The sequence below is a fragment of the Cricetulus griseus genome, chromosome 4, assembly GCF_003668045.3.
Source record: "Cricetulus griseus strain 17A/GY chromosome 4, alternate assembly CriGri-PICRH-1.0, whole genome shotgun sequence".
NCBI lineage: Eukaryota > Metazoa > Chordata > Mammalia > Rodentia > Cricetidae > Cricetulus > Cricetulus griseus.
Genome location: NC_048597.1, coordinates 157381392 through 157409218, shown reverse-complemented (window position 1 = coordinate 157409218; position 27827 = coordinate 157381392). Strand labels below are relative to the sequence as shown.

The 27827-nt window shown below is 51.1% G+C and overlaps 1 protein-coding gene across 1 annotated transcript in view; it reads right to left on the bottom strand.

The window, feature by feature from the left end:
* The window catches only part of Dscaml1 (DS cell adhesion molecule like 1), a 308468-nt gene that overhangs the window by 65248 nt on the left and 215393 nt on the right, over positions 1-27827 (bottom strand). The window contains exons 2-9 of the mRNA XM_035444387.1: positions 24974-25120; positions 19349-19627; positions 16410-16685; positions 13864-14160; positions 11994-12266; positions 2856-3134; positions 2356-2475; positions 1529-1705 (exon numbers count right to left, since the gene is read on the bottom strand). Of these exons, the coding sequence (XP_035300278.1) occupies positions 1529-1705; positions 2356-2475; positions 2856-3134; positions 11994-12266; positions 13864-14160; positions 16410-16685; positions 19349-19627; positions 24974-25120 (1848 nt within the window). The remainder of the gene's footprint in view (positions 1-1528; positions 1706-2355; positions 2476-2855; positions 3135-11993; positions 12267-13863; positions 14161-16409; positions 16686-19348; positions 19628-24973; positions 25121-27827) is intronic.

Below are 27827 nucleotides of genomic sequence, written 5' to 3'. Positions count from 1 at the left end.
CACAGCCAGCACACAATATTACAGTCCCCAGAAGTGAGGTGACTCATCTCAAGTCCAACTGGGCATGAGCCAGGGCTCCTCCCACACTCTCTACCTTCCAACCATTGTGCCCCATGCTGCTCTGTTCCCTATGGAAATCCACATTTCCCCCGAGGGGCAGTCTCTGCACAGTGAACTTCAGTGCTGCGGAGAGCTGGGTCTTTTGCTGACAGTGAGGAGACTGTCAGTGATGGACTGGCAAGGACAGGTCCAGGGGAGCAACTCTTCCCCCTTGTGTTTCTCCCTGGCTGAGGGATTTAGATTGATTGCCTGGCTTTATTAAGGACAAAGTGCTTTCTGATGGTGGGAGGGAGGCTGCTCCTAGTGTGGGGATTTCACCGGGGTGGGGGTGGGCAGGGGAGCTCCCTAAGCATTGATCTCCTGGCAGGGCTTCCCTTCTGGTTAAAGCCCAGGGTTGCTCACAGAGGGAGCTCTCAGGAGGTGCAGGGTGGACTGCACATAGGTCCTGTAGCTCTCTGCAGCTACCCTAGAAGGAATCTGGAAAGAAAGCTATGGGTGGCCAAACCTGTGTTCAGTCAGAGCCACACTGACTGAGGACATACATGAAGGGCTGGGCACAGACTGAACTTTGGGCCATTATATCATCTTTGTAGATAGGGAAAATGTGGTTTAAGGAGGACATGTGTGCTTATCAGAGTTCCATAGTAGTGACATCACAGTTCCCAGAATCACATTTGGCTGTTGGACACCAAAACTTAAGTTGTTATCACCACCGTCCAAAGTCCATTTCCTGACCCAGGACCACAGGAACACTTGCCCTGTGATTCTTGAGGACCCATGAATAAGGGGTAAGGCTTACCCAGCAGGAATGGCTTCTGTGGTTCTTAATGGACCTCAGAGAGCTGAGGAACAGTGGCTTCCAGGGCCATCAAGGTGGCTCTGGCTAGGGAATGCCGAAGCTATTCCCTGATGAGTTCAAGTTATAGAGCTGTGCTGCCCCTACACACTTCTACTTACCCTCAGTTTTGTATTGTTCAAAACAGTTTTAGAAGGTTTGTATGTTGGGAGTGAACACTTAGAGTAAGAGGGAAGACTAGAGCACCAGAGACAAAATGGTCTTCCCTAGGTCACATAGATCATTAGCCTGACCGGGACTGGGAACCTAGTTTTCCAATCTACATGGTGGATATGGTAACTTCCTTCTGAGTCAGTCAACAGGCTTACACAGCTGAGTATGTACTAAGCAGCAGAAAGAGGTAGCTTGATTTAGGTATTGAGACTAAATTGCCAACTGACAATGGTCCAAAGTTACCAGGAAGCTCTGAGGACCTGCCATCTTGACTTGAGACAGGCTAGAGTGTGGCTTTGTTTTGGATAAGTCTCCAGGAGGCTCTCAAACTCACCTCTGAGCAACCTTGCTCTTTCTGGGCAGAATAGCAGAATCCCAGGGGGAGGATGGGTAAGCATGGGGAGAGCCAAGACTGGCCTTCTTGGGCTTTGGCAGGGCTGGAGTGGGGGCAATACTCACTTTTGACGGTGAGGAACATGGCCTTGCTGATGTCGGTGCCCACACCGTTGCTGGCCTGGCAGAGGTAGTAGCCAATGTCCTCTTCCAGGACGTGGCGTATCAGCAGGGAGCTGTTGGGCAGGATCTGGATGCGGCCAGTGAGGGGCACTGGGTGATATTGCTGGGGGTTCCCACTCCCTGGAAGGAGGCAGCAGTTAGGCTGGTGTTGGGGGTGGGTGTAACCTAGTACTTAGGAAAGGCCTGGCTAAGCTCTCTTGCCCATCTGGGAATGTTTCACAGCATAGTCACATCATCCCAAAGTGCAGTCAGGCCTGGGGAAGAGGCCACCTGTTTTCCATGGAGGGTCTTGGGTACCTCTCCAATCCCAACATTAGTCATGGACAATCTATCAGTGTGGTGTCTAATTGGATATCAAGTGTATCCTTGTGATGAGGCTGGGCTGCGAGAGGACCAAGATCTCAGACTAGATAGGACCCTAGGGTGGGTAGGGCAGAGTGGGAAAGCAAAACAAAGTAGCTTTAGGGTTGCAGGAGATAAGATGGTAGGGACAAGAGGAGCTTTGGGGGCTGTGGATATAGTTCAGTGGCGGAGGGCTTGCCCGTCTTGCACAAGGCTCTTGGTTTGATCCTTAGCATCACAAACAGCAAACAGGAAATTTGGATTCAGCATCATGTGTCTCAGCCTGGCGTGGCTGAGAATGATTTGTGTATCATCAGATGTAGGGGTCCCTAAGCTCAGCGTACACTACTGAACATGTAAGAACAGTCCTGGGCCCATCGGAGCAGCTTCCTGGTCCTCCCCTGCTCCTCTCACAGATACTAACTCACCTTTGGCATGCTTCCACATGACCTTGGGTGGTGGGTAGCCATCTACTGAGCAGTTGAGCACACCAGCTTTGCCATAGATGCCATCCTGGTTGTTGGGCTGCACCACAAATCGAGGGGGCACTGTGGAAAGAAGGGAAGCAGGGAGAAAAAGAGGCCATCAGTTGGCTGAGTCCCCTAAGTAAGGGGCCTCTTCCAGCAGATGTCAGCCCTTCTTGGATCATTACAGTGTTGGGCGTAGACAGCCTGTGAAGTCAAGAAAAGATTGAGAACTCTTGCAAGTACTGCAGTGGGAGCTCAGAGTTCTGAGTTCCAATCCTGCCTGTGCCCACAGCTGACAAAGTAAGGATGCCTTCCACTCCAGGCATGAAAGGAAGAGACTGGGGTCTCTCTGAAAGAACCCAGCCAGAACCAACTTACCAAGAGCCAGTAATTCCAACTGGAACTCTAGAAAGATGCTCTTGGCCCCCCTCCCCTTCCAGAGGCTGGCCTGACCCGCTCACCACGCACGATGAGCTGGCGCTCCCTGCTCACGGTGGCTGCTGCGTTGCTGGCAATGCAAGTGTAGTTGCCATTGTGCTTGAGGGAGACGCTGGAGATCTGCAGGGAGCTCATGAATTCCTTGCTCTCAATGGTCACACCCGAGCCTGAGATGATCACCTGTCCATCCTTTCTCCAGGTGATGCGGATGGGCATGTCCCCCGAGGACACCACACAGGGGATGTAGAGTAGCTGGCCGATGGAGGCAGGCGGGAACTCAAAGGGCTGGATCAGAGGGGGCACTGGAGGGACAAGGGGGTATTATGGGTCTCATGCTATTCACCCACTCCAGTCAGCTGTGTGTGGGGGTCTGGCTTGCACTGACCCTGGGGCAGACCCCAGGTTTCTGGAACTTTTTTCTCATCTGAATGCAGCATCTCCTGGGCATGCCCTGCCCTGGCTCTTGTCCACCTGCATACCTAGGCCAGGTCTCCCGGTCTCTGTCTTAACCTGTCCAACCTTCAGATTGGTCCTTGAATTTGGCTCATGTGCTTCCTGACTCACTGTTTAGCTTGTGTATAGTTTTTCTCATCTTGGCATCCATCTCCCAGCCTTTTGGGGGCCTGGGCTAGGTGGAGATGAGGTCTACTGGGAGAGGTGAGGAAGGCCAGTGTAGATTGTCTTCCTTCCCTCGCCATGACTACTTGCCTAAAGTAGGTGTCTCCAAACCTGCTCTTCTCATTAACTTGCCCCTCCCCATGGTCATCAGCGTGTAGAAACTTTATATATGCATAGGTATCTCACTGAATTCTTCTACTAGCCATGGACCTGGAGCTTGATGGTCCCATTTTACAGATGGAAAGATTGAAGTTCAGAAGAGCCATAACTGAGGTAGGTTGTGGGAAGTGACTTGAAACCTGATCTATCTGCTCCCCAAGTCAAGGTTCTTTTCACTAAGCGGTATAATAGCTACCTCTTCAGGAAAAACCACAATGTTTATAAGGCAGGCCCTTTTGTCTTCCAGGGTGTGAAAACAGAGCCTGTTATCTGTCAGGTGGCCACAAGGGTAGACTCCTTGGGTATAACTCTCTGCACCCAGCTGCCCTCATCTCAGCCCCTGGGGTGAGGGTGGAGGGCCCTGTCTGCAGCCTGAGTCGCTGTGAGATGGATCCTCCTCTCTCGGCACTGGCGGGAACATCAGCCATTATCTTTATGATAACTCAATTAGGCGGCAGCAACTTCCCTAGCTCATGGGGGGAGAGGAGAATGAAGGAGACAGACAATTAGCTTAACAAGGATGAGCATGAGTAGATGAGAGCTCCTTTCTGCAGTCAAATAATTAAATTACAAGGCTGCCCACAGACTCCAGCCTTCTCCCAGGCTCCAGCCCACCCCTCTTTGGAAGCCAGTGATGCTATTCCACCACAGGCCTACCCAGAGCCACAAGCCACAACCACAGCAGTGTGCACAGGCAGGCATTGCAGACCCACAGACTTCCAGGGTTCAGAAGGAAGCAGCCAGATGTGTACATAGTTCCTCTGGATCCTTGGTAGGGTGGGGTAGTGTGGCAGTATTTCTTGACCAAGAGCTGATGGTCTAGAGACATGGCACTTAGGCGGGGTACTGCTTCCATGACTTCCATTGGGGCCTTAGCTGGCCTTCTGATGCCACCCCGCCTTGCCCCCACTTGGGGGGAAAGGGTCTATCATCATGAGGTTCCATGCCTGAGCCTTGCTTGGGGAGCATGCCTGGCATGCCCTCACCCACTGCTAGGGGCTCCCCATCCACTAGCCAGCTTTCACCCATCTGATTCCAGACCTGCCTTGGCTTTGGCCAGATCCTAGACTCCAGCAAGATATCCTAGGGCTCTGGTCATTGGTCAGATCAACACGTTCCTGTTATTGGCTGTGGTGGGACATTGCCCCTGGTCCTGAGGGAGACTGGCTGGGCCATGGGAATCTTGATATAGAGTCCTCTGAAACTTAGGCTCTAACAATGGTCCAGTATCCTTTATTGAGGCTTCACAGAGAGACTGCTCTCTTTAGGTCATTGTGAGCCCCCTCGTGTGTGTGTGTGTGTGTGTGTGTGTGTGTGTGTGTGTGTGTGTGTGTGTGTGTATGTGAAGGTCACACCTAGACCTCTAGGCCTCCTTGTGGACTTTGATTCAATTGCTTCAAAAAATGCAGTGCAGACCTGACTGCTACCATGTCTCTGAGGCTTGGAGCTAAGACTTGTATAACAAGAGTATTTGCTAGGTAAAGATAATAGGTACCCAATAAATGCTCACCAGATATGAAAATAAAAGGGCATGCCTGGACATCACTTCTCAGGGTGGTAGACCAGGGGTAGGGTAGATATAAAATGAGGGTCCAACTAGAATAAGAGGAACCCCAACTTCTCTCCAGGTGCTGCTGTTCTGTAAGCATGCCTGGAGCTTTTCCTTGGTCCTTCCGAGGGCCAGGCCTTTTCTGTAGCACTAACCCAACTCTAGCAATTGTGGAACCTCTGGACTGTGTGCAGGGGTTTGTGATAGCAATGGCACTTCAGGGGCTGGAGAACAGGACATGTGGCCAAGGCACGGGTCGTTTGAACCCATTTCCAGGGGAGACAGAGCAAGAAGACAGAGATAGTGATGCTGGGTGAGGAGCTACTACTGCTCAGCAGGGAAGACTGTCTCTCTCAGTAAGGAAGGATTTAGAGAGTGGTGCAAGTTACTAAGGCAGGTTAATCAATTAACTAGTCAATTTATGTAATATTTATGAAATGCCTGCCCTGTGAAGGCATTGCCATTGCCACTGTGTGTACGATGAGGCAGAACCCTGCCTAAGTTGTAGAGGGAGAGCTTTGGGAGAGGCTAGACACCATCCTTTATGATTACTGGGCCAACACCCCCTGGACACAGACACAGAACTGAGAGGCAGGTGTCCTCTGGGGGTGACCACAGCCTCAGGGAGCCCTGGGCATTTGAGCTGACACACATGCATACTAAGAACCAGGCTGAGCCAAAGGGCAGAGACCACTGAGGACTGCCATTCCTTTCTAGTTAGTGGAATGGCTTGGAAGATCTCTTGAGAGGCCACTGAAAAGCAGCAGCCAGCACCCATGCTGGGGGTTAGTTATACGGGCAGGATGGCTCAGGTTTCCTTGATGCCCTATGTGACATATGACTAGACAACTCCTCAGAGGTCCAGTGCAGCAGTTACTCCCCATCACATAGCCACCATCAAGTTCTGTCATGCCACTGTGGCAGAAGCTCCTTCACCAGCTTGCATATAGCTGTTTACTCTGAATTGAAATAGTCCCTCCTAGAGGAAGGACAGACGAACACTCATAAAAGCAGGGAATTTCACGAAACAAGATTCATGAGGCTCTCCCCAAGGTAATAAAAGTAGCCAACAGTTACTGGGCAGAGAAGACACCTCCTGCCGAGCTCCAGGGATGCAGCTTTCCTGATGTGGTGTTCCTCTAAGTAACCTGTGCTTCTGTGAATAATCCCAACAAACCACTGCTTCACTAAGCTAGGCTTGAGTATAATAATTTCTTTGGCCTGTTAGTGTCCCATCTGGGGCAAGCAGACATTTCTTCACTTCTGCTAAGGAAAAGTCACACAACTTTTGCAGATGATGGAAGGACCAGGGCTGCTTGGGACACTGTAGTTCCAGACTGGCATTCTTCCAGCCCTCAGAGAGGGGGAGAAGAAAACTAGAGTTCCTGGCTGCTGTGTAGGCTGGCTCACTCCAAGATGAGTGCTGTGGGCAAGGGGACTCTCAGTAGTTGTGGGAATATTTGATAAGAAAACATGTTTTTTTTTTTTTTAAGGTTCCAGATTTCTAGAAAGGACAATCCATCCTTTAGCCACATCTTTCCCCAGGGGAAACCATTTTTTCAGGAGTTGGGGGTCTCTGACCATCTGCTTTCACCAGTGTCAACTGCAGACCCAAGCTTGTCCCCTGTGTCCCTACACTTCTGCAGTAGATGACCTGGAGTGTCACGTAGCTGGGGGCTTCTTTCATGGAGCAAGGTATCATACTAGTGCAGGGGCCATAGGCTGGTGTGTCTACAAAGATGCAGCAATCGCAGCAGCTCATGCAGCATCTGGCTGCCATAAAGCCTTTATAGACACTTGTTTGGAAGTGTCAAGAGATGCTGACCACCAGCCCAGCCCATAAATGCTTTATAGGGTCTCTTATTATCTGTCTTTGAAGCTGAGCCTTTTATTTACTGCACCTGCTTATAGAGTGTGCACTGTGGAAGTCAGAGCCTCTCTGTCCACACAGCATGGACACAAGAAAGACCTATGTCTGGGGTCAGGACAATTGAATTCCAGACTCTGTTGCTCTCTCAAGTGACCATAGGCAAATGGCTTGTCACAACCACCTAGCCTCTGCCTCTGAGCCTTGGCTTCCTTCTCTGTAAAACGTCAGGGTTTCAGGCCTGGAGAGATGGCTAAGAGTGCTTGCCACACAAACATGAGGATTTGAGATCGAATCTCAGTAACTATGGGAGTGGTGGTGTTTGTCTACATCTCCAGTGCTGTTGTGGGCAGAGAGAGGATGATCACTGGGACTTACGATCACAAGCTTAGCTCCAGATTCAGTGAGAGGTCTTGTCCCAGGGAATAAGATAGGGAGTGGCAGAGCAGGACACCTAATGTCCTCTTCTGGCCTCCACACACATGCACAGCTTATAAGCCCACACATATAAGAGTGTATACAACACATGCACACAAACACTCAAACACACAAAATGGTGGATGTAGGCCAACTAATTTCACAAATGTGATCCTGAGTTTTCTGTTTCAATAAATCTAATTACTTTCAAAACAAGCATAATTTGCTTCAGTTTTTATCACAGCCATCTCTTCTTGGGAAGGCTCTCCCTAACCACAAGGTCTCTCCCTCTTGGCACTCTTATCCCCAGTCCTGATCTAGATTTAATATTACACACTGTACACAACATCTGTTTACCCCTAAGATGCAAGTTCCTGGAGGGTGGGGAATTTTGTGTGTCTTGAACACAGCTGTGTTAGTGAAACAGTAATATTGCCAGGAATGTAGTAGGTGCACAGCCAGTCACTGAGTGAATAAACATGCTTCCCCAACCTTATCGTCTTCACCATCACCAGCCGTCCCATCTGTCCCTGAAGGAGGTTGCTTGCTCTGCATCCCCACCCTGCCCTGTGTTCCCCAGGAAGGTTGGCTGTAAGTAGAGCACTTTCTAGAGGTTGTCTCATTAGAAGTAGGCAATTCTCCACCTGTGGAGCCTGTGGCTCCCCCTGCCTGTGGGTTCTGGCAGGGCTTCTTTCAAACCACCCCAGCAATAGCAGGCATTTAGGCAGGTGGGTAGCTTAAGTCTTCAGATCATGGAACCTCCCATCCCAAGCCACTCATGGGGGTGGGAGAGGGCTCCCCACAGGATCCTCCTCCAGTTATGGCTGAAGCTATGCATTGACTATATAGAAACATATGTGTGTGGGTCTGGGGTAGGAACATGTGAGGATAAGAGTTGTGTGCAGGGTCGAGGCCCTCTTCTGTTGGCTTGCTCTCCATGGGCACTCAGCATGTCCTCAGTGCAGTCAGAGTGTGCCTCATGCCCTCACTCTAGCTGCAGGGACTCTCAGAGACTCAGATGTGGGGATGGAGACATTTCCCCCCAGAATCATGCCAAGAGGTCCCAGTTGCAGGCCCTGCTCCTGGTTACTAAAACATTCAGTCTTCGTACAAAGAGATCCTTTTATGACACCTTATTTTTCTTTAGCTGTGGAGGTCCCAAAAGTCCCCAGGTCTAGGTTGGTTCTATGTGCACTCCTGCTAAGGATCTTTCCAGAAGCCCAGAGACAAGTGCTGCCTCCCTGAGACTGGTTCCCTTTGCCATTCAGTGCTGCATGTGCCAAGCCCAGGAAATCTTCAGGGCATCCTCATCCCTCTCCATCCATCCATCTTCTGCTTCTCCTGCCTGGCTGTGCCTCGGCAGGGGCTCCTGAGCAATGTTTCATATAACCACCCGTAGTTGCCTTTCATGGGCCAGGGATGCGGTCTCGGAGGAGGACCCATCTGTGCACACATAACTGCTCACACGCATGCACATGAATCTGCCCCAGAATGAGAGGGCCAGTGTGCTACTTCTGACACTTGATTGTGCGTGTAGTTTGTAAACGCACGTGCAGCCCACACTTCTCTGCACACACGCGTGTATGCATGTCGGGTATGTTCTGATCCTGGCTCACTGATTGAAAATTTCATTAGCAGACAAGCAGTCCCCAGAAGGACTGGAGTCAGCAGTTATTTTTCCAGCTCACAAAGCAGCATGGGTTTGGCCGCACCTGGTCCACCAGTCTTGGCCCCACAGAGAACTGGGGGTTGGGGAGGGGACTTGACATACTATCGCCGGCTTCCGGTGCCTGTCTCATTCTTCCCCACCCCTTTCTTCACCCTGTCCCAATCTGATCCCCCTGACATGATGCACTTTCTGATGTCCAGGAGCCACGGAGTTTGGAGTGTTACCCCTGCACCCACTCCTCCCTCCCTGGAGCCAGGGCCCCTTGCCATGCCTAGGGGCTCTTCCTCCCCCCCCTCCTTGGGGAGCTCTTGGAAGAGCACAGCCGCTAATCAAGCAGCGTGATCATAATCAGCTTTGATGGGCTCTTCTGCAAAAGTGCATTCTAATGAGGTGGGGGAGCTGGGCTGAGAGGGTGGGGGTGGAGGAGCCAAGCTTCCAGAGTGGTGGGGGAACTGGCTTCCAGGCCTTTACATGAGTGTCTGGTCTAGAGAGGAAGCAGGGGCTCTTACCCCTCCTATGGCTACATATTTTTTTTTTTTTCAGATCCTGATGAGGAGGAGCTGGAAGGTTTGCACACAAGCCTGTATCACACACAGATAGACACACTCAGATACACACAAATAGACACATAGATACACACATAGGTAGTCAGACAGAAACACAGACCCCCCCCCCACAGATACCTTCGTATACACACGGATGGACAGACACACAGACAGATACATATACATACAGATAGACAGACACACAGGCACATACCACACACACACACACACACACACACACACACACACACACACACACACACACACGTGTGCACGCACTCTCCACCCCTCTCCTTGGGTTGGAAGACATTGTCACTCTGCACTATCACTACAGGCCCAGTGAGTCGCTGAGCCTGAATGCATCAGATTCAATTCATTAGGACTGATCGCTCCCTGAATGGGGCTGAATAATTGATGAGCAGAGAGCAGCTTTCAGAATGTTCCGAGTACTCAGAGGCTTGCTGGAGCCCTGTTATGTTTATTATTTTTTTTCTTTTAGCTGACAAACCCAGCCAAATGCTTGCTGGAGCATTGGGCGCAGGGAGCAGAGCAGAGGTTAGACGCTTTAATATGTGATGTTTACACTGTGCGCTCTCGGCCCATTGCTTGTAACAGAAATGGATACAGGCTTCTGTGATGCCCAGTGGGGTGGAAGCAGGGCAGGCGGGGCTGTGCCACATCATCACCAAGTCCATTTGCACAGTTGTGGGATGGGATTGTGGTCCTGACTTGTGGGCTCATGGGCTGCCCAGAAAGAGCACTAGGTAGGAAACACCCTGGTATTGCTGCAGCCTGAAGCAGGGAGGTGGCACTACTACTGTGTAGCCCAGCTCTCCTTCTCAGGCCTGAGATAGCCACCAAGCTCCCAGTTCTAGGAGTTCACAGTGTGACTTCCCATCAGTTACTCCAACTCAGACTAATACCTCAGAATTGGTTCAACAAACACGTGCCGTCTGGCACTGTGACAGGTGGCAGGGCGGGTACCCAGGGTGCATGTGACTCGGCCCTGAGAACTGATCAGGGTGAGCCAGATGACAAAAAGATAAGAAGCTCAGGAAGGAGGGCTTCCTCCACCTTTCACTGTGACTGTCAGGTTCCAGGGCCTTCCCATCTGTGAAGCCATTGAAGGACCACCACCAAATACAGCATGTATTCCCTCAAACACTTTCTCTCCTAGGCAGCCCTTTCCCTGTGCACATTCGATGTTGCTTCCAGGGTCAGAGCAGGATGAATCCAGGTTTGAGACCTTCAAGGGCTCCCCATGTGTTGGCCCTTCTTGGCCTGGGCCTGTGATCTGTCTTCCTTCCCTGGACCCTGGCCTTTGCTTAGCTTTCCCTTCCTGAATAATTGTCCCTCCATCTCTTCCCTTCTGGATATGTAGGAGAGGTCTTTTCAGCTTCCCCTGTTTGCCCTTCAGGATGGATGCCTTCAGGAGGAACACGCCCAGGTGACAGGGGCCCCTCCTTGGTCTCAAGGGTATTAGCTTTCTTCTGTGACCCTCCAAACACTACATGTCCCCTCTGTTCTTGAGGTGGAAACTGGAGCTGATGGTAGGCTCCTAGCCTGTCCTCTTTAGGCCTGCATTGTACTCCCATATTTCCTGGTCAGGCCCAGCAGGATCCACTTCCACTGTCCCTAGAACCCACAGGACCCTCATCCCAGGTGCTCTCCAGACAATCCCCATGCCTGTAGATCCCAAAGGATGCTTTTGGGGGCTCCCTAACTACACCATCCCAGAGCCAAGGGAGCAGAGGTTAGTGGCTTCTGAATTGTTCCTTCAAAATCAGTGTACCTGTAGACTTAGGGGCTTGCCCCTGAGAGGGTGACACAGACATTTAGCATCCACCTAGACCCCTGCTCCAGTCACCCATCAGGTGACTCAGAAAGCTGTGGTGGGTTAGTAACTGAGCTCCAGGCCTCAGAGAGCTAGGACATAGTCTTGCCCCATGTCATCTCAGAGGCTGGAGGTGTCCATTCTGGGCCAGGATGGAGCCAGGGTGGTTGGTGTATGCTTCCTCTACCTTGGCCTGCTGCCGTTCTCTGGGGTGGGCCCTACTAGGTACCTGGTGGCTCCTTCCTGACATCAGTGGCCCAGTGTAGGCCACCATCCCTTATCTGAACCCCTGCCCAGAAAACAAGCTGCCTCCTCTTGTCTACAGCTAAGCTTTCAAACCCCTGCTCTTTTATCCCCCCTGCCTCACTCTGTCACCTTTCTTCTAAAGACCAGGCCATTCAATCTTCCTTGGGCTTCAACTCACTGGGGATTGCCTTCTGCTGGGCACCTGCACCAGCTGCCTGGGAGGGAGGCAGGCAGGCTGCAGGTGGGGAGGGACCTACCTTTGACGGCCACGTGGACACTCTGGCTGATGGAAAGCTGCGGCTGGATGAGAACACTGCACAGGTACTCCCCCTCATCCATGCCCTTCTGCACGTCTGTCAGCTTGAGGGTTCCATTCTCAAACACCACCTGACGGTGGTTATCCGGCAGCAGCAGGGCATCCTTGTACCACTTGATGGAGTAGTAAGGGTAGCCAATGACCCTGCAGTTGATGAGTGTGTCCCGCCCGGCGACTGCTGTGATGTTCCTCATTGCCCGGATGCTGGGGGGTCCTGGGGAGTGTGGGGGAAAGTGGAGAGAAGGGGCTGGTGGCACCATGAGCCAGTGCCATTTTGTGGTGGGGCTCTTCTCTCTTGCCTGGTCCCTGAGACTCCCTCTGGGGAAGGGAGGCCTTTCTCAGCTAAGTGCAGAGGCCAGGATGGGGGCCACCCATGTGACCCCCAGAACTCACTGTTGTTATCGTGAAATAGTCGCAAACAGGTGTGAGCCACACATGGCTATGAGTCCAATTCCCAGCCTCGACAGGAACCACCAGGATTGGGCCAGGTGAATGCTTATTTAGGGAGAAACTAGGATCAAGGTGTCAATAGTGAAGCAGGGATATCATGCTTTTCTCTGCTTGCTCACACTGCATTCGTATAGCGAACAACCTCTCCTTTAGTAATCAACTATCCGGAAGAAGGTCTGGGCCATGTGAACCCACATGGTCTTTTTCCAATCAGGGAAATTGTGTTGTGGGTACCCGAGAAAGGGCTGCAAAGCTGGGTTCTGACTACGTTGCCAGGGGGTGGGAGTATTTTCAGCTGGCGGCAGGAAGCATTGAGGGGGTGGGAGAAGGAAGCTTAGAGGTCACCATGAAGGGAAAGAACTGAAGAGCAGCAGGGAACTCTGGGGCAGAACTAGAAAGGACAGAACTAGAAAGTCTTCCGGGGCTCTGTAGCTCTGTGGTGGCCTCGGACTTGTTATGGGATGGGAGAGCTGGAACAGCTGGTGAGTTTAGAATGATCTCCATTTCCACCCCCTTCCTGTCTCAGGGAAACTGTTAGCACCCCTGGACTGGTGTCCATTTCTGACAGGCTTCCCTGTCCTCTTGCCTTTGGGTTAGAGGCAATTAGTAGGGTCCAGAGAGAGGGCCCGTCAGACTGAGAGGGCTATAGGGCATCAGAGGAGACAGCTCTTACCATGTTAACTTGGAGAACTGAGGTAAGGGGAGGGCTGGCACCTTGTGGACCCTTCTCCTACTCCTTCAGGCTGCCTATCTCTGGGAGTCACCCAACTCTGGCCCCGATTTCAATCTTCTACTTGAGCCGTGCAGTTGAGAACATGATCTCCAGGCCCCTGGCTGTCTACATCTCCTGGAACATTTCAGGGTTGGCTCTGTGGAGAATGCTGGGAGCTCACTAGTATTAAGGTTGAGTTTGCCCTACTTCTGTCTTTGTCCTTTCAAGACCCTGCTGGGGGCTGGCAGATGCTAGCAGGTGCAGAGAGCACTGGGGGCCCAGAGTGGTTTGATGGGATGGATGGGGTGGGGAGGATGGGCAGGCCAGATTGTGGGAGAGAAGGGGGGTGGGGAGGAGAATGGGATGGATTCTACCAGACACACACTCACACACAAGAATGGTTGATGGGACTGTGGTGGGAAGGTCACAGAGAGAGAGAGAGAGAGAGAGAGAGAGAGAGAGAGAGAGAGAGAGAGAGAGGAGAGAGAGAGAGAGAGAGAGAGAGAGAGAGAGAGAGAGAGAGAGAGGAGAGAGAAACCTCCACTAAAATCAAAATGACAGTTATTAAGAAGCACACAAGAATGGCAGTGACCACAAGATGGCAAAGGAACTCAAAAGCCTATTCTGATATTTAAATGTGGACAGGCACCTCTTACGTTTATTCGCGCCTGATATTCAGCACTGCCCACCGAGTTCCGCGCTGTGCACCGGTACACGCCCCCATCCCGGATCTGGGGGCCCGTGACGTTCATGTGGCTGATGGTGGTGCCGTCGGACATGGTGTACTGGTTGGTGCGGTGGCTTCCATCCCGCACGATGGGCTCGTCGTCCAGGGCCCAGGTGACCGTGGGGGGCGGGGCGCCCTTGGCAGCACACATCAGTGAGAACTGCTCCCCGGGGTTGACCACCTTCTCGCTGAAGGATGAGACGATGCGGGGCGTGCCGTCTGCAGGGAGCGAGGAGCCCCCTTCAGGGTCACTGAGTCACAGAGAGACTATCCCCCCAGGCCACCCACCCAGTGACTGGGAGGAGGCAAAGTGGCAGCCAGGATAAAGACAAAGGGCTGTCACGTGTGGGCTTGTGCTATACACAAACCCAATGAGGTGCAATTACTACCGTGGAATGAGACACAAGGCTTTGAGCAGGCTGCTTCATTGGTGGCTGATGGGAAGAACGATGATGACAATTACTCCCACGTCTTCTGGACATGGTGAAGATTAAATTAATTACTATATTCAAGATGCTCCTCTATTTATTAATAAAGACTACAAGGCTCAGAAGGCACACTGTGCATGAAGGCATGTGTGGGTGGAGTCTGAGTGCAGTTTTTGTACTTGACCATGCCAAGGACAGGGAGTAGTGGCATTTAGCCCTATTAACAAAAGACCTTAAGTTTGAGGTTTAAAATGCAAGTTTCCCAGAGACGGTGGAGGTGATGGGAGTCTGGCTAACCACATAATCGAGGATGAGACAATTAATTTCATGTACCATCTTCCTACTGTGGAATGTGGGGGTGGATCATCTTCCCCCACAGGATTGGTGGCAGGGATTACAAAGGCATTAGACACACAGTATCCCATAAATATGTATGCTTATTGTATGTCAATTTAAAATGAAAATATGTCTGGAGTAATAGTGCGTGCAGGAGGCTGAGCCTGGAGGATTGCCACCAGTTCAAGGCCAGCCAGCCTGGCCTACATAGTGAGACCTTGTCTCAAAAATAAATAAATAAATAAATAAATAAACAAACAAACAGATAAATAAAAAGATAATAAAAGTAGATGCTGAAAATAAAGTAATAAATAAACAAATAAATAAATAAATAGCAGGGCAGATGTCATAGTGTTATTGATATTCTTCAATGTTACACATCAAATGCCAATGTTTACCAGAGACCTGGCCAGCCTGCCAGCCCTGTCCCTACCTCTGGATGGAAGAGATACTTATCTAGAACTGGGGAGAACTTGTTTTCCTGGGCCTGGGAGGATGTGGCAGTGTCCTGTGACCTCTGGCTCTTCCTTTTCCTCCTCTCTTCCCTCTCTATGCTGGCCCTGCCTTCCTGCTTTCCACTCCCAGCTTCATTTTCCATGTCTCTGCTCTCCAGGGCCACCCTCTAAAGTGCCAGAAGTCTACCGAAGGCAAGAGGTTGCCCCTTGCAATTGAAAAAATGAGCTAGCTAGTGGGGTGCTCCTAAGTGGGAGGCTTCTGAGATGATGGCTATCTATTTCGAAGGATCTTGCACTGTGATGGCATATTTTGTGGGAAGAGCAGTGAGGGACTGGTTGAGCAAGCATTAGGGTTTATTGTGCACAGCCCTGTGGGCAGGAGGTGGGGGGCACAAGGTCTTAGGTTCGGTGGTTCAGTAACTGCCTAGCTACGGAGTCCCAAAGGCCCTGTAGTGAGACCAGGAAAGACCCATCCTTGCAGGCCTGAGTTTGGCATCTTTGTTAAAACAGAGGTGGTATTTGCTTGTTGCTATTTTTTTTTGTACAAAGGATCAGCTGGGGACACACTAAACCTAAACTTGTTGGAAGGCTGGGTTCCTGCCAGCCCTGAAGGCCCCTTTGTACTAACGAGCAAGAAGCATCTCCTCCGTGTCCTCAGCCTGGTGCTGGGGTTCATAGCTGGGCAGGTGGAATATAAGCTTGATTTAGTTCTGGTCTTTGGCTAAACACCTTGCACTGTGCACAGTGTGAACAAGCATGCCCAGAGGTACTGTGTGATGGACCCTGGGTGGTGGCAGGTGTACCAGGAGAGAGAATAGGATGGAAACGGAGACCCCTGGTTAGAAACAGCCTGTTGGGAAGAGGCCACAGATTGGAAAGGATTCCAAAGTTCAGAGGTTTCTGGCACCACAGCCTCTGGAAAACCCAGAACCTCTAAGACCCTAAGGAAACCCCTCTACTAAGAAAGTGCTAGTAACTGTTGAGGGCAAAGGTAGTATATGATATAGTATTGCCATACTATATCATAGTATAACTATATAGTATTGTTAAAAACCCTTGTTCACTGGACATGTGGCCAAAGCTTCCATTTCCTCAACTTCAAAATAGGGGCCATTAAAAAGGACTTCTGCACAGGACTCTTGCAAGGCTGATGGGAGGGCATGGTGCCAGCCATGTGTGCACTGAGCACTGGACTGATGCCTCTCAGGAACTACAGCCCTACTCTGCCTTGCCACCCACACCCACTCACCTTCCAGCACAATGATGGCAAAGTCCTGGGCTGTCTGGGTCTTGCGGGTGGCAAAGCACTGGTAGGCTCCCGAGTGGCTCTTCTGGGCGGAGGAGATTAGCAGAGTTTCATTGCTGAGTCCACGGATGGAGATGGCCTCCCCTGGCAGCACCAGTTCAGTGTTTCGGTACCAGCGGATGGTGAACTCTGGGGAGCCCGTGAGGGCACAGGACAGGATGACCGTGCTACCGATGCCCGTCTTCAGCTTCTTTGGTGTCAGGGTCACATGAAGGGGGTCTGAGTGGCCAAGTCGGGCAGATGTGAAGGCATAAAAGGAGGTGGGAGGAGAGGAAAGAGTTTACCGTGATGGCATGTGACTGGATGGATTGAGGTCAGAGCCCAGCTCTGCAAACACATCTGGGTGAGATTTGAGACTAGGAAATCCCCTGCTCTGGGCCTCGGTTTATTTACAAGGTACAAGGCAGGATTTTCTGCAGAATGTCTTGCTCTGATGGCCTCTACTTCCCTGAGGTGGGTCCCTCTGCTTAGGCAGATCTTCCAGGCTCCCTTCACTCACCCAGAAGCCTAGGATCTTGATTTACGAGGCACTCAGAAATCAGAAGGCACACTTCTTCCTATCAGCTGCCTCTCATCCCCATGCATGCCACTAGCCCCTGCTTCCTGCTAGCCTGATGTCCTTCCTTTACACGCATGTGGGGCTCCATCACCTCCCTTCCCCCCATGGAGCAACCTCTTTGATGCAGTGTCCTCCTGCTCAGAACTTTCATGGATTCCCCAAACTCAGCAAGGCATCCAAAACCCCCAGAGACCTAGGGCACTTGCCCTCATCTGCTGTCACTAAGGTTATAACTCTAGAACATCGATGACCTATAAGTGGTTCCTGTCTTCCCTGGAATGCTCAGGTTGCAGAGCCTAAGTTCTAAGCCTAGCATGCTCTGCCTAATTCCTGCTGACCTCTGGTCACTTCTTCCAGAGAATCTTCCTGGATTTCACCTCTCCTTCCACTTTAAGTCCCTCTCCTATCTCCCCACCATGGAATAATCAGTGCCATACTGAGCAGCCTGCCATTTCAGTACCCTTTTTCTCATCCTTTGCATGGTGGGCCACTTGGAAGTAGAGATATGCTCAGCATTATGTCCCCACCAAGACCCGGACTATGAGTATCATTGACCAGATAGTGGACTGGGTGACAGCCCCAAGTTGGCTTCTCTCACTGATTTCTATACCTGAAAGTTCCTGTGCAGTTCAGGCTGCAAGAATGTAGGAACCCAGGGACCTTTCAGGAGGGGATGGCAGGCCTGGAGGGTAGAGGATGAGAGAAGGCTGTACCGATTCCTTTTGAGCCCGAGCCTCCAGCAAGCCAGTGTGTATGTGTGTGTGTGTGTGTGTGTGTGTGTGTGTGTGTGTGGTGTGGACATGTGGACAATATGGAGGTGGCGGCCTGTAGCTGAACCAAGGAGTGTGAAACAATGAGGGGAAGTGTGTATTGGTGCAGGTGTATGGACCCCATAACCATGTGGGAATTTGAGGAATAGATGTGTGGATTTTGGATGCTTGTTCCTGTGTTTGTGTGTGTATCTGCCTACTGATGTGCACTAGGGTAGGTGTGAACACCACAACTTCACCTACAGCCATCATGCTGATATTTTAAGGGCTTGTGGTAGGTGTGACCTCCTGATTTGCCCCCCCCCCCCGTGTGTGTGTGTGTGTGTGTGTGTGTGTGTGTGTGTGTGTGTGTGTGTGTGTGCGCGCGTGCGCGTGCGCGTATGTGTTGCTTTTGGCTTTTGAGACAGAATGTGACAATGTGACATAGCCTGTGAGCTTGCCTAGGCTCAAACTCCTAATCCTCCTGTCTATTTCCTGGGTACTGAGATCACAGGTGTGCACCTGGATTAGATGAAACATTTTGGACAGTGTTTAGAAGAAGAGGGGAGGAACTGTTAGGATCCTTCACTGCCAAACTCAAGGTTGGAAGGCCAGCAGAAGCTCTGGAGCATCTGTGACACACCTGAAGGTCTCATAGGAAGGTAGCAAGGGGCTGAGTGATACCTTGGCCAACCTTTACAGCATAGTGGACTCTGCTGAGGATGGAGTAGAGTTACCCTAGATAGCTCCTGCCTTGCCAAACTGGAATGACCTCAGGGAACTGCCATGCTGTTGACTACAATGTTCAGGGGCTCAGGCTAATGTTGCCTGACACCTGGAGGGGTCCTCAGGGGTCCCAGATCCCAGCCCCTTGGCCTCCTGGCTGGCAGAAAATTAGAGCTCAAAGGAGCCTCTGCATCTGACAGATATGGGCAGCTGAAGAGTCAGGATGGATGGTGCTGAGAGATGATGGAGGGCACTCCCATGGCACCAGCTCCTCTGCCTTCACTGCCTCGGTCTGCCCGCTGGGGCTCATAACAGGAGAGGTCTGCAGGGCCTTCCTGCTTTCCATAGCTCCCTGGACCCCTGGGTTCTATGTGGGGAAGAACAGGGAAGGACCAGACTCCATATCTATGGCAGCTCCAGGTGCAACTGACTAGGCTGCCTCTGCTCAGTGCCTGGTCTGATGGATCGGGACCCTTGCTAATTATTCTTAAAAACTTGAACTGTCACCCTGGGTGGAGACACATTCCCGCCTTGTGGATTAACATCAGCATTGACTCCCTCAGCCAGACAGCCTTCCCTAAGAAGCCTAGGAGCTCTCCCTTTCATGAGCTTCCCACAAGACCCCATAGTCAGCTTGACTGCTGAAGAGATCATGTGACTGGAGGTCATGGGTACTGTTGCTAATGCCAGGACTGAAAGACAGGGCCGGGTTCAAACCAGTGACCTCTCCAAGCCATAATCTGCCCTCTCAGTCACTAGGAGCTCCTCTTGGGGCAGCCTGTATGGTGGCAGCACTCCATCACACAGAGGTCAGTACTCCTGAAGGCTGCAGAACTCTCCAGACTCACCGATGACTGTGAGGATGCCGTTGGCCTCTGCCGACCCGAAGGTGTTGGTGACCTCACAGATGTAGGTGCCACTGTCCTCAGTGCGCAGATCACTGATGGTCAGCCCTGTGATACGCTTAGCCCAGCGGCTGTCAGCAGGGAGGGGCCGGCCATCTTTGAGCCAGCGGATGGCAGGGATGGGGTAGCCAGAGGCAGCACAGGGCAGCTCTACTGCATGGCCAGTCCACACTTCCTGGGAGTGGAAGCCATCCAGAATAGTGGGGATGGACTCTGCAGGGTCTGGAAGAAGAGAGGTCAGTAACTGAGGCCATCCTGGACAGAGGAAATAGGAGTAAGGAGAGAGAAGCAAGGCCTCCAGATAGATGCCTCTTCCCCATGCTTATAGAGAGCAGGTTTTAGGGTGGCAGCATTTCCAGAGTACACGTGTCCTCCACGTGTATACCAAGACCAGGGTGAGCCCTGAGAACAATGTTTGTGAGCCAGGCTGTGAGGGTGGCTGAGGACATGGCAAAGCTCAAAGCCAAAGGGTCAGAAAGAACGACCAAGGACATGTATGACAGCTGTCTTTACCCTGGTCTCAGGATGTGACAGTGATGTCTACAGTTTGTGGTTATTGGTGGGCATCCCCAAATGGGTAAACAGTTGGGGCACTCTGCTCTATCTTGAAGTTTTGGTTATGAGCCTAGCCTTTAATGGCCAAGTCAGCTCTTCAGCCCCTTGCTCTGCCTTCTGCTTATAGTCTGGGCAGGCTCAGAGTAACTGGTGCATATGTTAGAGCGCCAAACAGTCTGGGAGTAAATCCAAGAGAAGCCAGCACCCATGGGAGCTGTAACCCCTTTGTGGTGAAAGACTCAAGCCCCAGTGGCTGAGATGTCAGGGTCATTTATGGGTGTTCCTGTCTACTCTCTCAGCCCAACTTTTCATGGGCAGGTGTTTCTGAATTTCTGCTCCTTGGGTCCCATCTCTGCTGTCAGGGGTCACCAAGTTATTCTCCTGTATAGAACACCTCCATTTTTTAAAAGACAGGGTCTCTAGCCAAGGTTGGTCTTACATCACCAAGAATGACCTTGGACTTCAAAAAATTATTACAGTGGTGTGCGTGTGCGTGTGCGTGTGCGTGTGTGTGTGTGTGTGTGTGTGTGTGTGTGTGTGTGTGTGTGTGTGTGCGTGCACTTTTGAGCACATGGGTATACATGGGTTATGTGTTGAAGTTAGAGAACAACTTACAGGAGTTGAGTCTCTCCTTCCACTGTGTGGGCCCTAGGGATCTAACTCAGGTTGTCAGGTGGCGGTACCTTTACCACTGGGCCATCTTAATGCCCCATGATTTCTGGTTTTTGTGCCTTTACCCTGTGAGTCTTGGGATTACAGGTATGCGCCATCATTCCCACTTTATTTTGTGCTTGAGATCAAACCCAGGGCATCCTCTATGACAAGCAGTTTTCCCTAACACACCCTTCTTTTCTTTCTGCTTAGCAGTCCAGGCTTACCCCAAAGGCTTGTTGATCCTCCCCTCTTGGCCTCTTGAGTGCAGGAATTCACAGGCATGAGCTGTCAGCTCTGACTTTTATCCTGACCCCCACAAAGCTGTCTACAACCAAGCCCTGACTGTAGCCTGCCCTACCCTGACTCCACACTAAGGCAAGCTGGGTCACCCAGACATCCAGCCAGTCTGCTCTGTACAGCCCACTCTGACTCATTGTTCACAAGCCAGCCTCAGCGGTGTCTCATGCTTGCCTCCCCCTAGCTGCTGCCACTCTCTCTGGACTCCTGTGGATTTTCCTTTTTCTCCTTCCTTTTCAAACAATTCCTTTTCTTTCTTTCTTTCTTTTTTTTTAAAAACATGTAAAATTATTTTTTTTGAGCCAGTAATATATGCAGGTGCAAAGCTTCAGGAAGCCAAACAGCATAGATGGAAAGGGGACCTCCCCCAGCTCCTGGCCTTAGCCTTCTCTCTGCCCCTTGAGGCCACAACTGTGGCTACCTGTCTTTTTTTAATAGCAGCTGCCGCAGGCCAGGCATCCATCTTCCTGGAAGACAGTCGGGCTTCTAGAGGCGGTGTTGACCTGCGATGTCCCTCCTGGGCCCAGCGTGGAGCAGGGTTCCTGCCTGTTGAACCTTCCCTTTCTTGTGTGTGTGTGTGTGTGTGTGTGTGTGTGTGTGTGTGTGTGTGTGTGTGTGTGTGTGCCAATGAGCCAAGTTTGCTGGATAAACTTGGCTGAGGACTTTATAGACTAGAGCTGTGTTGTGACTTCAGAGAACTCAGAGGGACCAGGCCACTGAGACCAGAGAAGTGTGGGGAGCGGCCCAAAACCACATGGTAGACCAGAGCTCAGAAGGCAGGTTGTCCTCACCCTTGTTCAGCAGATGGGACCCCAGATGGAATAATTTAACATGCTGAATTTTGTTTGGGAGTGAACAGGGGAGCTGCTGACCCCCCACACCTCCCTCCACCAGTGGGGCCATCTGCTCTTTGCTCTTGCCTCTTGGAGAGGGGTCAGGCCTGGAGTATCTCTGGGAAAGGGACTTTCCAGAAGGCTCTTCTGTGTCTCTACTTGTGGCTGGGACTCAGGAGGCCCAAGTACTAGTTCTACATGCTCTCCAGTCTGTCCTGAGACTCACGTGAGTGTCATGACTTCTGCACTGATTGTCTTTGCACACAGCAGAGGTGACTATGGTGCCTCCGTATCTGATGTTACTTTCCTAGGTACTGCATGGCAGGATGTGTGCTCCAGTGCTCACAGACACAGGAGGTACCGATGCATCGGGTGATTGCCATTTGATGCTCATCTGCCTTCCCTGCCAGGCTTGCTGTCCTCTCCCCTCCTCCACCCCAGTGGGAATGGTTGATTGGTTGGGATCAACAGAGCCAGTGCCAGAGAAGAATTACTCAATGTGACACTTAATTGATGTGAAATACACAAATTCCATGGCACAGGGCAGAATTTACAAGCAGAGGGGCTGCCAGGGTGGTGGAGGAGGGGCGGGGTAGGGGGGAGAGAATTAATCAATGAGACCCAGGCGTGAAATTAAATTCTGGGGGGTGGTAGGGAAAAGAAGCCTTTTTCATTACTGGGGAGCAGAGAAGTAAAAGGCTATGGTGTGTACACGTAACATCCACGGGGACTGGGTGCTGCCAGCACAGGCACTGGGCTGGGAAAAAAACAGTCAGCCCTGCCTGAGGTTGTGGGGCGCCAGGTCGGGCTGCTGGGTCGTGTGATGTCTGGACCAGGGAGCATGGTGTCTGCTCCTTGACTCTCCTGTGTGTGCTGGGGGGACAGGAAGGTGGTTTCACACTGTCTATTTCCTTGGTCTCTATCTCAAGTTGAGGCTCCTACTAAGTTGTCTGGGATACTGGTGCTCTGTTGAGTGCTTGGGGGAACTCTCTAGAAAGCCCTAAGTCATGTGGGGCAGGTGTTATCTGGGAGGATTTGGGGGAGACATAGACTCTTTCTGTAACTGCCCTGTTTGACTTAGAAAACAGAAAAAAGAAAAGTTGCCCACTCTTGTACCCTGCCTTGGGTATGTGATAGGAATCAGGGCGTGGCAGGGGCAGTGCAGAAACAGCAGCAACGTAGATCTCCCTGCCAAAGCTGCTACGGCTTGACTTATGGAGGCTTCACAGGCATCAGGTGCCACTGAACTCCACATACTGTGGCCTGCCACCTCGTATCCTCACTCCACCAACTAACTGTATCTGCCATTCTTGGTTCCCAGACCAGGGAGTAGCGGTTGGAGACTTTATTGGATACTTGGTAGCATAGCTCACAAGGAGCCTCTTGCCTTCTTGCAGACATTTCTAGCCCAAGGGGCAGTCCCCTCTGGTTCCTCTCACCTTTGTATGTGAGGAATCCTTTCAGGAACTCTAGGCCCTGGCCTTAGAGGCATGGAGCAGCTGCTCCCTTGGGACAGGCTGGGCTTAGGAGTGGGTGGGGGCAGTGAGCTGGTGAGCCTGGAGGTCAGAGCTCTCCTGATGCCATGCCCCGCTTCCCTCTCATATCACTTGCATTTTTGCAGAGACAAGCAGCTTGCAGACAAGCGGCCTTGTCACATCACATCACATCAGGGCTCTGCATCACTGTGAGGCCTCCCTTCCTCTCCTTGCTGTTCACTTCCCTCCAGCGTCTTCCTTCCTTTCCCCTCACTTCCCTTTGTCTTTTTGTCTCTCTGGTCTGGGTCCAGGTCCCCTCTCCTGGATTGACCTTTGTATCTGACCTCTGTTCCTTAAGGTAGGGTTTTTATCTCCCAGCCCTCAGGAATATGGTCTCTCTCTTACTGTTCCTCTACCATGCCTTTTACCCACCATGATGGTGTAGGATGAGAAAGAGAAAAGCTGGCATAGCCTCCAGCTTCTAGAATCTGTTCTTTTGAGGGACCCCTGCCTAGTTCTCACATCTCACCCCCATAGCTGGAGGTCCAATCATCAGAGCAGAGAACCAAGGACTTGGTGGAGAGCAGAGCAGGCCTGCAAGAGAAGGTTTCTGGGCCTCCCACCCCTGCACTGTATGAGAAGCATGCAAATGAGATGCAAAACACCATGCAAACAAGGCCCTGTAATTTGGAAGCAAACCACTCCAATGCAGCACACTGAATTGGCTGCAGATTCAGAAGCACTACCACACAGTCTGTGCTCTGGCCCAGTGTCATCCCCTCACACAGAAGCACAATTTCCATTGGTGCTCATTAATGCCACAAATGTTTACTTGGTACCTATTGTGTGCCACACATAGGACCAGACATCAGAGACACAAGGGGTCAAACTGTGTTGCCTGGTTACTGACTCCTGATCCCTGAATCTTGTTTTTTTTAGCTATGCAGGACCCATATGAGATGGGTCCTGGGGAGTCACCTGTTGATGAGGGTTGACCTCTGCAAGCCACAGGTGGCAGAAGCAGACAGAGGGGCTGAGTCCTTCTCCAGGGCCTGGAGTGGGGCATTACCTCGTGGTTTTAATTCCCACAAAGTGAGGTTCTATGAGTTCATCTTCCCTCTAGAAGCCATTCTACCCTACCTCCTCAAGGCAAGGATGTTTAAACTGTAGCTCAAAACTCCCCAGGAGGCTGTGATAGCTGTTCTGTGGGTTGCAATCAGCACTGAGAAAAATCCAAGTAGCATGGGATACAATAGGAAACACTGGGTGCTGAGGGTATAAATTTGGTGGCGTGCTTGCCTAGCATGCACGAAGTTCTGGATTTGACCCTTAGCATAGATCTGGAGTGGTGGTTCATTTATAATCCCAGTGCTCAGGAGGTGGAGGCAGCAGAATCAGAAGTTCAAGGGCATCATCAGGCCAGTCTGAACACTCAGACTTTTTAGGGCTCAGTCTCAGAAAACAAAAAGACAAAACTATATGAAACCAGACAAACCGAAAACCCCACATGTCGGAAAGTATCAGAAACTTGGTGTGGTGACACATGCTTGTGATCCCAGAACTTGGGAAGCCAAGGCAAGAGGATCACTGAAGATACCTCTAGAAAAGCTCCTACATCAAGATTACTTGACTCAAGCTAGATGAAGTCTTGTCCAATGGTATCTATGTCCATGACTGCTGCTCTCTTTCTCAGAGTGGATACATAGGCATCCTGTATCCATGGAGGGTCAGCGCACGCCGGGCAAGCAGCCTACCTGTCACAGAGAGCCGAGCCCCGTTGCTCTGCCGAGTCTCCCCACTGTATTTGTGCTTAGTAATGCAGCGGTAGGTGGAGAGAGCGTCTTCCTTCTGCACGTCTGAGATGTACAGCCCACCGTGTGATGTGATGAAAAACCTGTTTTCTGGAGACACAACCAGGTGGAGCCTGTTACTTCTGGCTGAGGCAGCTCTGACTGGCAGGTGACCTGCCTGGAGTTATCTTGAGCCAAGGCAGTAGGGAAAACCAGGGAGGAGGTGGTGTGGCCTCATAGGTGTGTTGTCACCAATAGTCAAGGCTTTTAACCACACACCAACACAATGACAAGGAGAAATAATGATACTTTTTTTTTCACTGTAGTCCTTATGTAGCCCAGACTGGTCTCAAACTCAGGACCTTCCTGCCTCTGTCTTGAAGCACTGGATTGCAGTATATGCCACCACACCTGACAAGAAATTGGGCTTTAAGTCAGACTGAATAAATGTGGTGTCTCCATTGGGTTTTTCTACTTACTAACGTTGTTGCGATCTTGGGTGTTGCTTAGCTCCCTGAGCCTTAGACATACAATAAAGTGCAGATACTCCTACCTAGGCTGGCTATATCAAACGTCTGCATGCTGACAGTGCTTATACATTGTGGAGGAGTCCTCTCATTTCTTACCCTTCGAGAAAAGTCTGCAAAACTTCCTCATTCATTGCCCAGTGACTCCTAGAATTGCTGGTCTCTTCTTTAGTGGAAGAAGCCAATGTGTAGTGAAGTGACTGGCCCATACTGCAATCAGTCACTGGCCAGGAACCTGGGGGTTCTCCCAGCCTTCCTTCTAAGTGAAACACAAGCTTAAATATTCTTTCTGCACGGGGGCTGTGGAGAGGCAGACACAGTCATCACCAGCAGTCATGAACAGCCATGGGACAAATGTTGTGTTTACTGTGGTGCCACTGTTCCTGCCTCACTGTCATCCCTGGGGTTTTGTTATGGTGTTCCCCATCAGGGTTTGGCAGGAAAGCAGAGTAGACCAGCAGTGGGGCACTCACTTGGCTGTTGCTGTTGAACTTGTCCACAGCAGAGTGGCCTTCTCTGTGTGGTTTCCCCAGTGAACCTCAACTCTGAGCTGAAGAGAGATGATTTAAGGGAAGAGGTGGCTTTGGCCTAGGGAGAGGCTGGTGGCAGCTGAGGACTCTGCTCTCTGAGAACAGAAGAGATCAGACAGTCTGGGGCCATACCTGGGCTCCGCTATTACCCTTAGATAACAGTGCTTATCCAGGAAGGATGGGGTCAGAGTAGGGGAGTGATTCGAAGCCACCAGATGAACTGGTCAGCATGACAGGCTCTAGGATGAACCCTGAATCCTACCTACTGGATCTTACAGCGGTCTGCTTCCCTTTACCTGGGGCAGACTCACAGTCCCTCCCTCAACCCAGAGCTCTAGCTGTGGCTTACCCTATAAGGAATGTTTCATGCATGCCCCAAGCATACACTTAGGGGTGATAGTGCGTGCGTGTGTGTGTGTGTGTGTGTGTGTGTGTGTGTGTGTGTGTGTTTGCACACATGCATGCACTCACACTCTTGTAGACCTCCTCAGCAGCTGTTCACATCTTTGGTTTTTTGCTTGCTTGGCTTTTCTTTCTTTCTTTCTTTCTTTCTTTCTTTCTTTCTTTCTTTCTCTCTTTTTTTTTAGAAAGTGTTCTCGCTGACCTCGGACTCACCATGTAGGCCCGTCTGGTTGGTCAGTGAGCTCTAGGGACCTGCTTGTCTCCACCTCTCTGGAGCTGGGATTACTAGTGAGCATCACCACATCAGGGTCTTTGTTATATGGGTTCTGGGGATTGAACTCGGACAAGCATTTTCCTGAATGAATACTTCCCTGGTCCGTAAATTCAGTTCTGAGAATCTAGAGGTGAGGATGAAAGCAAAAGACATTTTCCTCCTCAGAGGCCACAAAACTGCAGGCTGACAAGTTTAATGTTCTTGACAATATCTTTGAAAAGTTTCTCTGGGTTTCTCTCGAATAAATATTTATTGGTGTGTGTGTGTGTGTGTGTGTGTAGATCAAAGGACACATTGTGAGAGTCAGTTCTCTTCTTCCATCATGTGTGTTCTGGGGGTTGGGCTCAGGTTGCCAGGCTTGGCAGCGAGCACTCTTACTCATGGAGCCAGATCACCAGCCTGTCATAGTTATTTCTTCAATATGGCTTTAAATAACTTCATCAGTCTGGGCTCTTCTGAATGAAATTTGGTCTAACTACAATCCTCCTAATCACTTCTCCCTTCCTTCCTCCACCCTCCCCCACTCTTCCCTACAGTGCCCCAGGACAGCTTTTTTTTGCCAAGTATGAAGCCCTAAAAATCACACTCTGCTGATCCAGCTAGGGAAGGAAAACACTCTTCACATAGCATGGGGCTAACTTTTTGGTGAGATAGTATGAGGAAGGAAGCAGCACAGTCAGCTAAAGCCCTGATTAAGCCATGTGACCCGGCTGGTTACTGTCCTCCATGTCCCCTTTTGGGCTTACTCCTAAGTCATCTAGGTCATCCCATGGTCTGACTGCCTTTTATTGGGAGTTCTCAAAGCTGATCCAAAGGACACCAGCAGCCCTCCTCCTTGGGGTGCCCAGGGAGAAGCACCATGGGCAAAGTCAAAAAGGGGAGAAAGGCGGGTGACAGAACCCTCACCCCTACCCCCTGGGTAGTGATGTGACATCCTAAAGTCAAGTGTGAAAGCCCTCTGGACATTTAGTATGTAACTGGGACTGGGGTGCAGAGCTACTGTGGGGTGTCACCATGGATCAGAGGATGGGGAGGAGTTGTAGGGGAAGCCAGGACAGTTATCAAAGCACTGTTAGCAGCACACA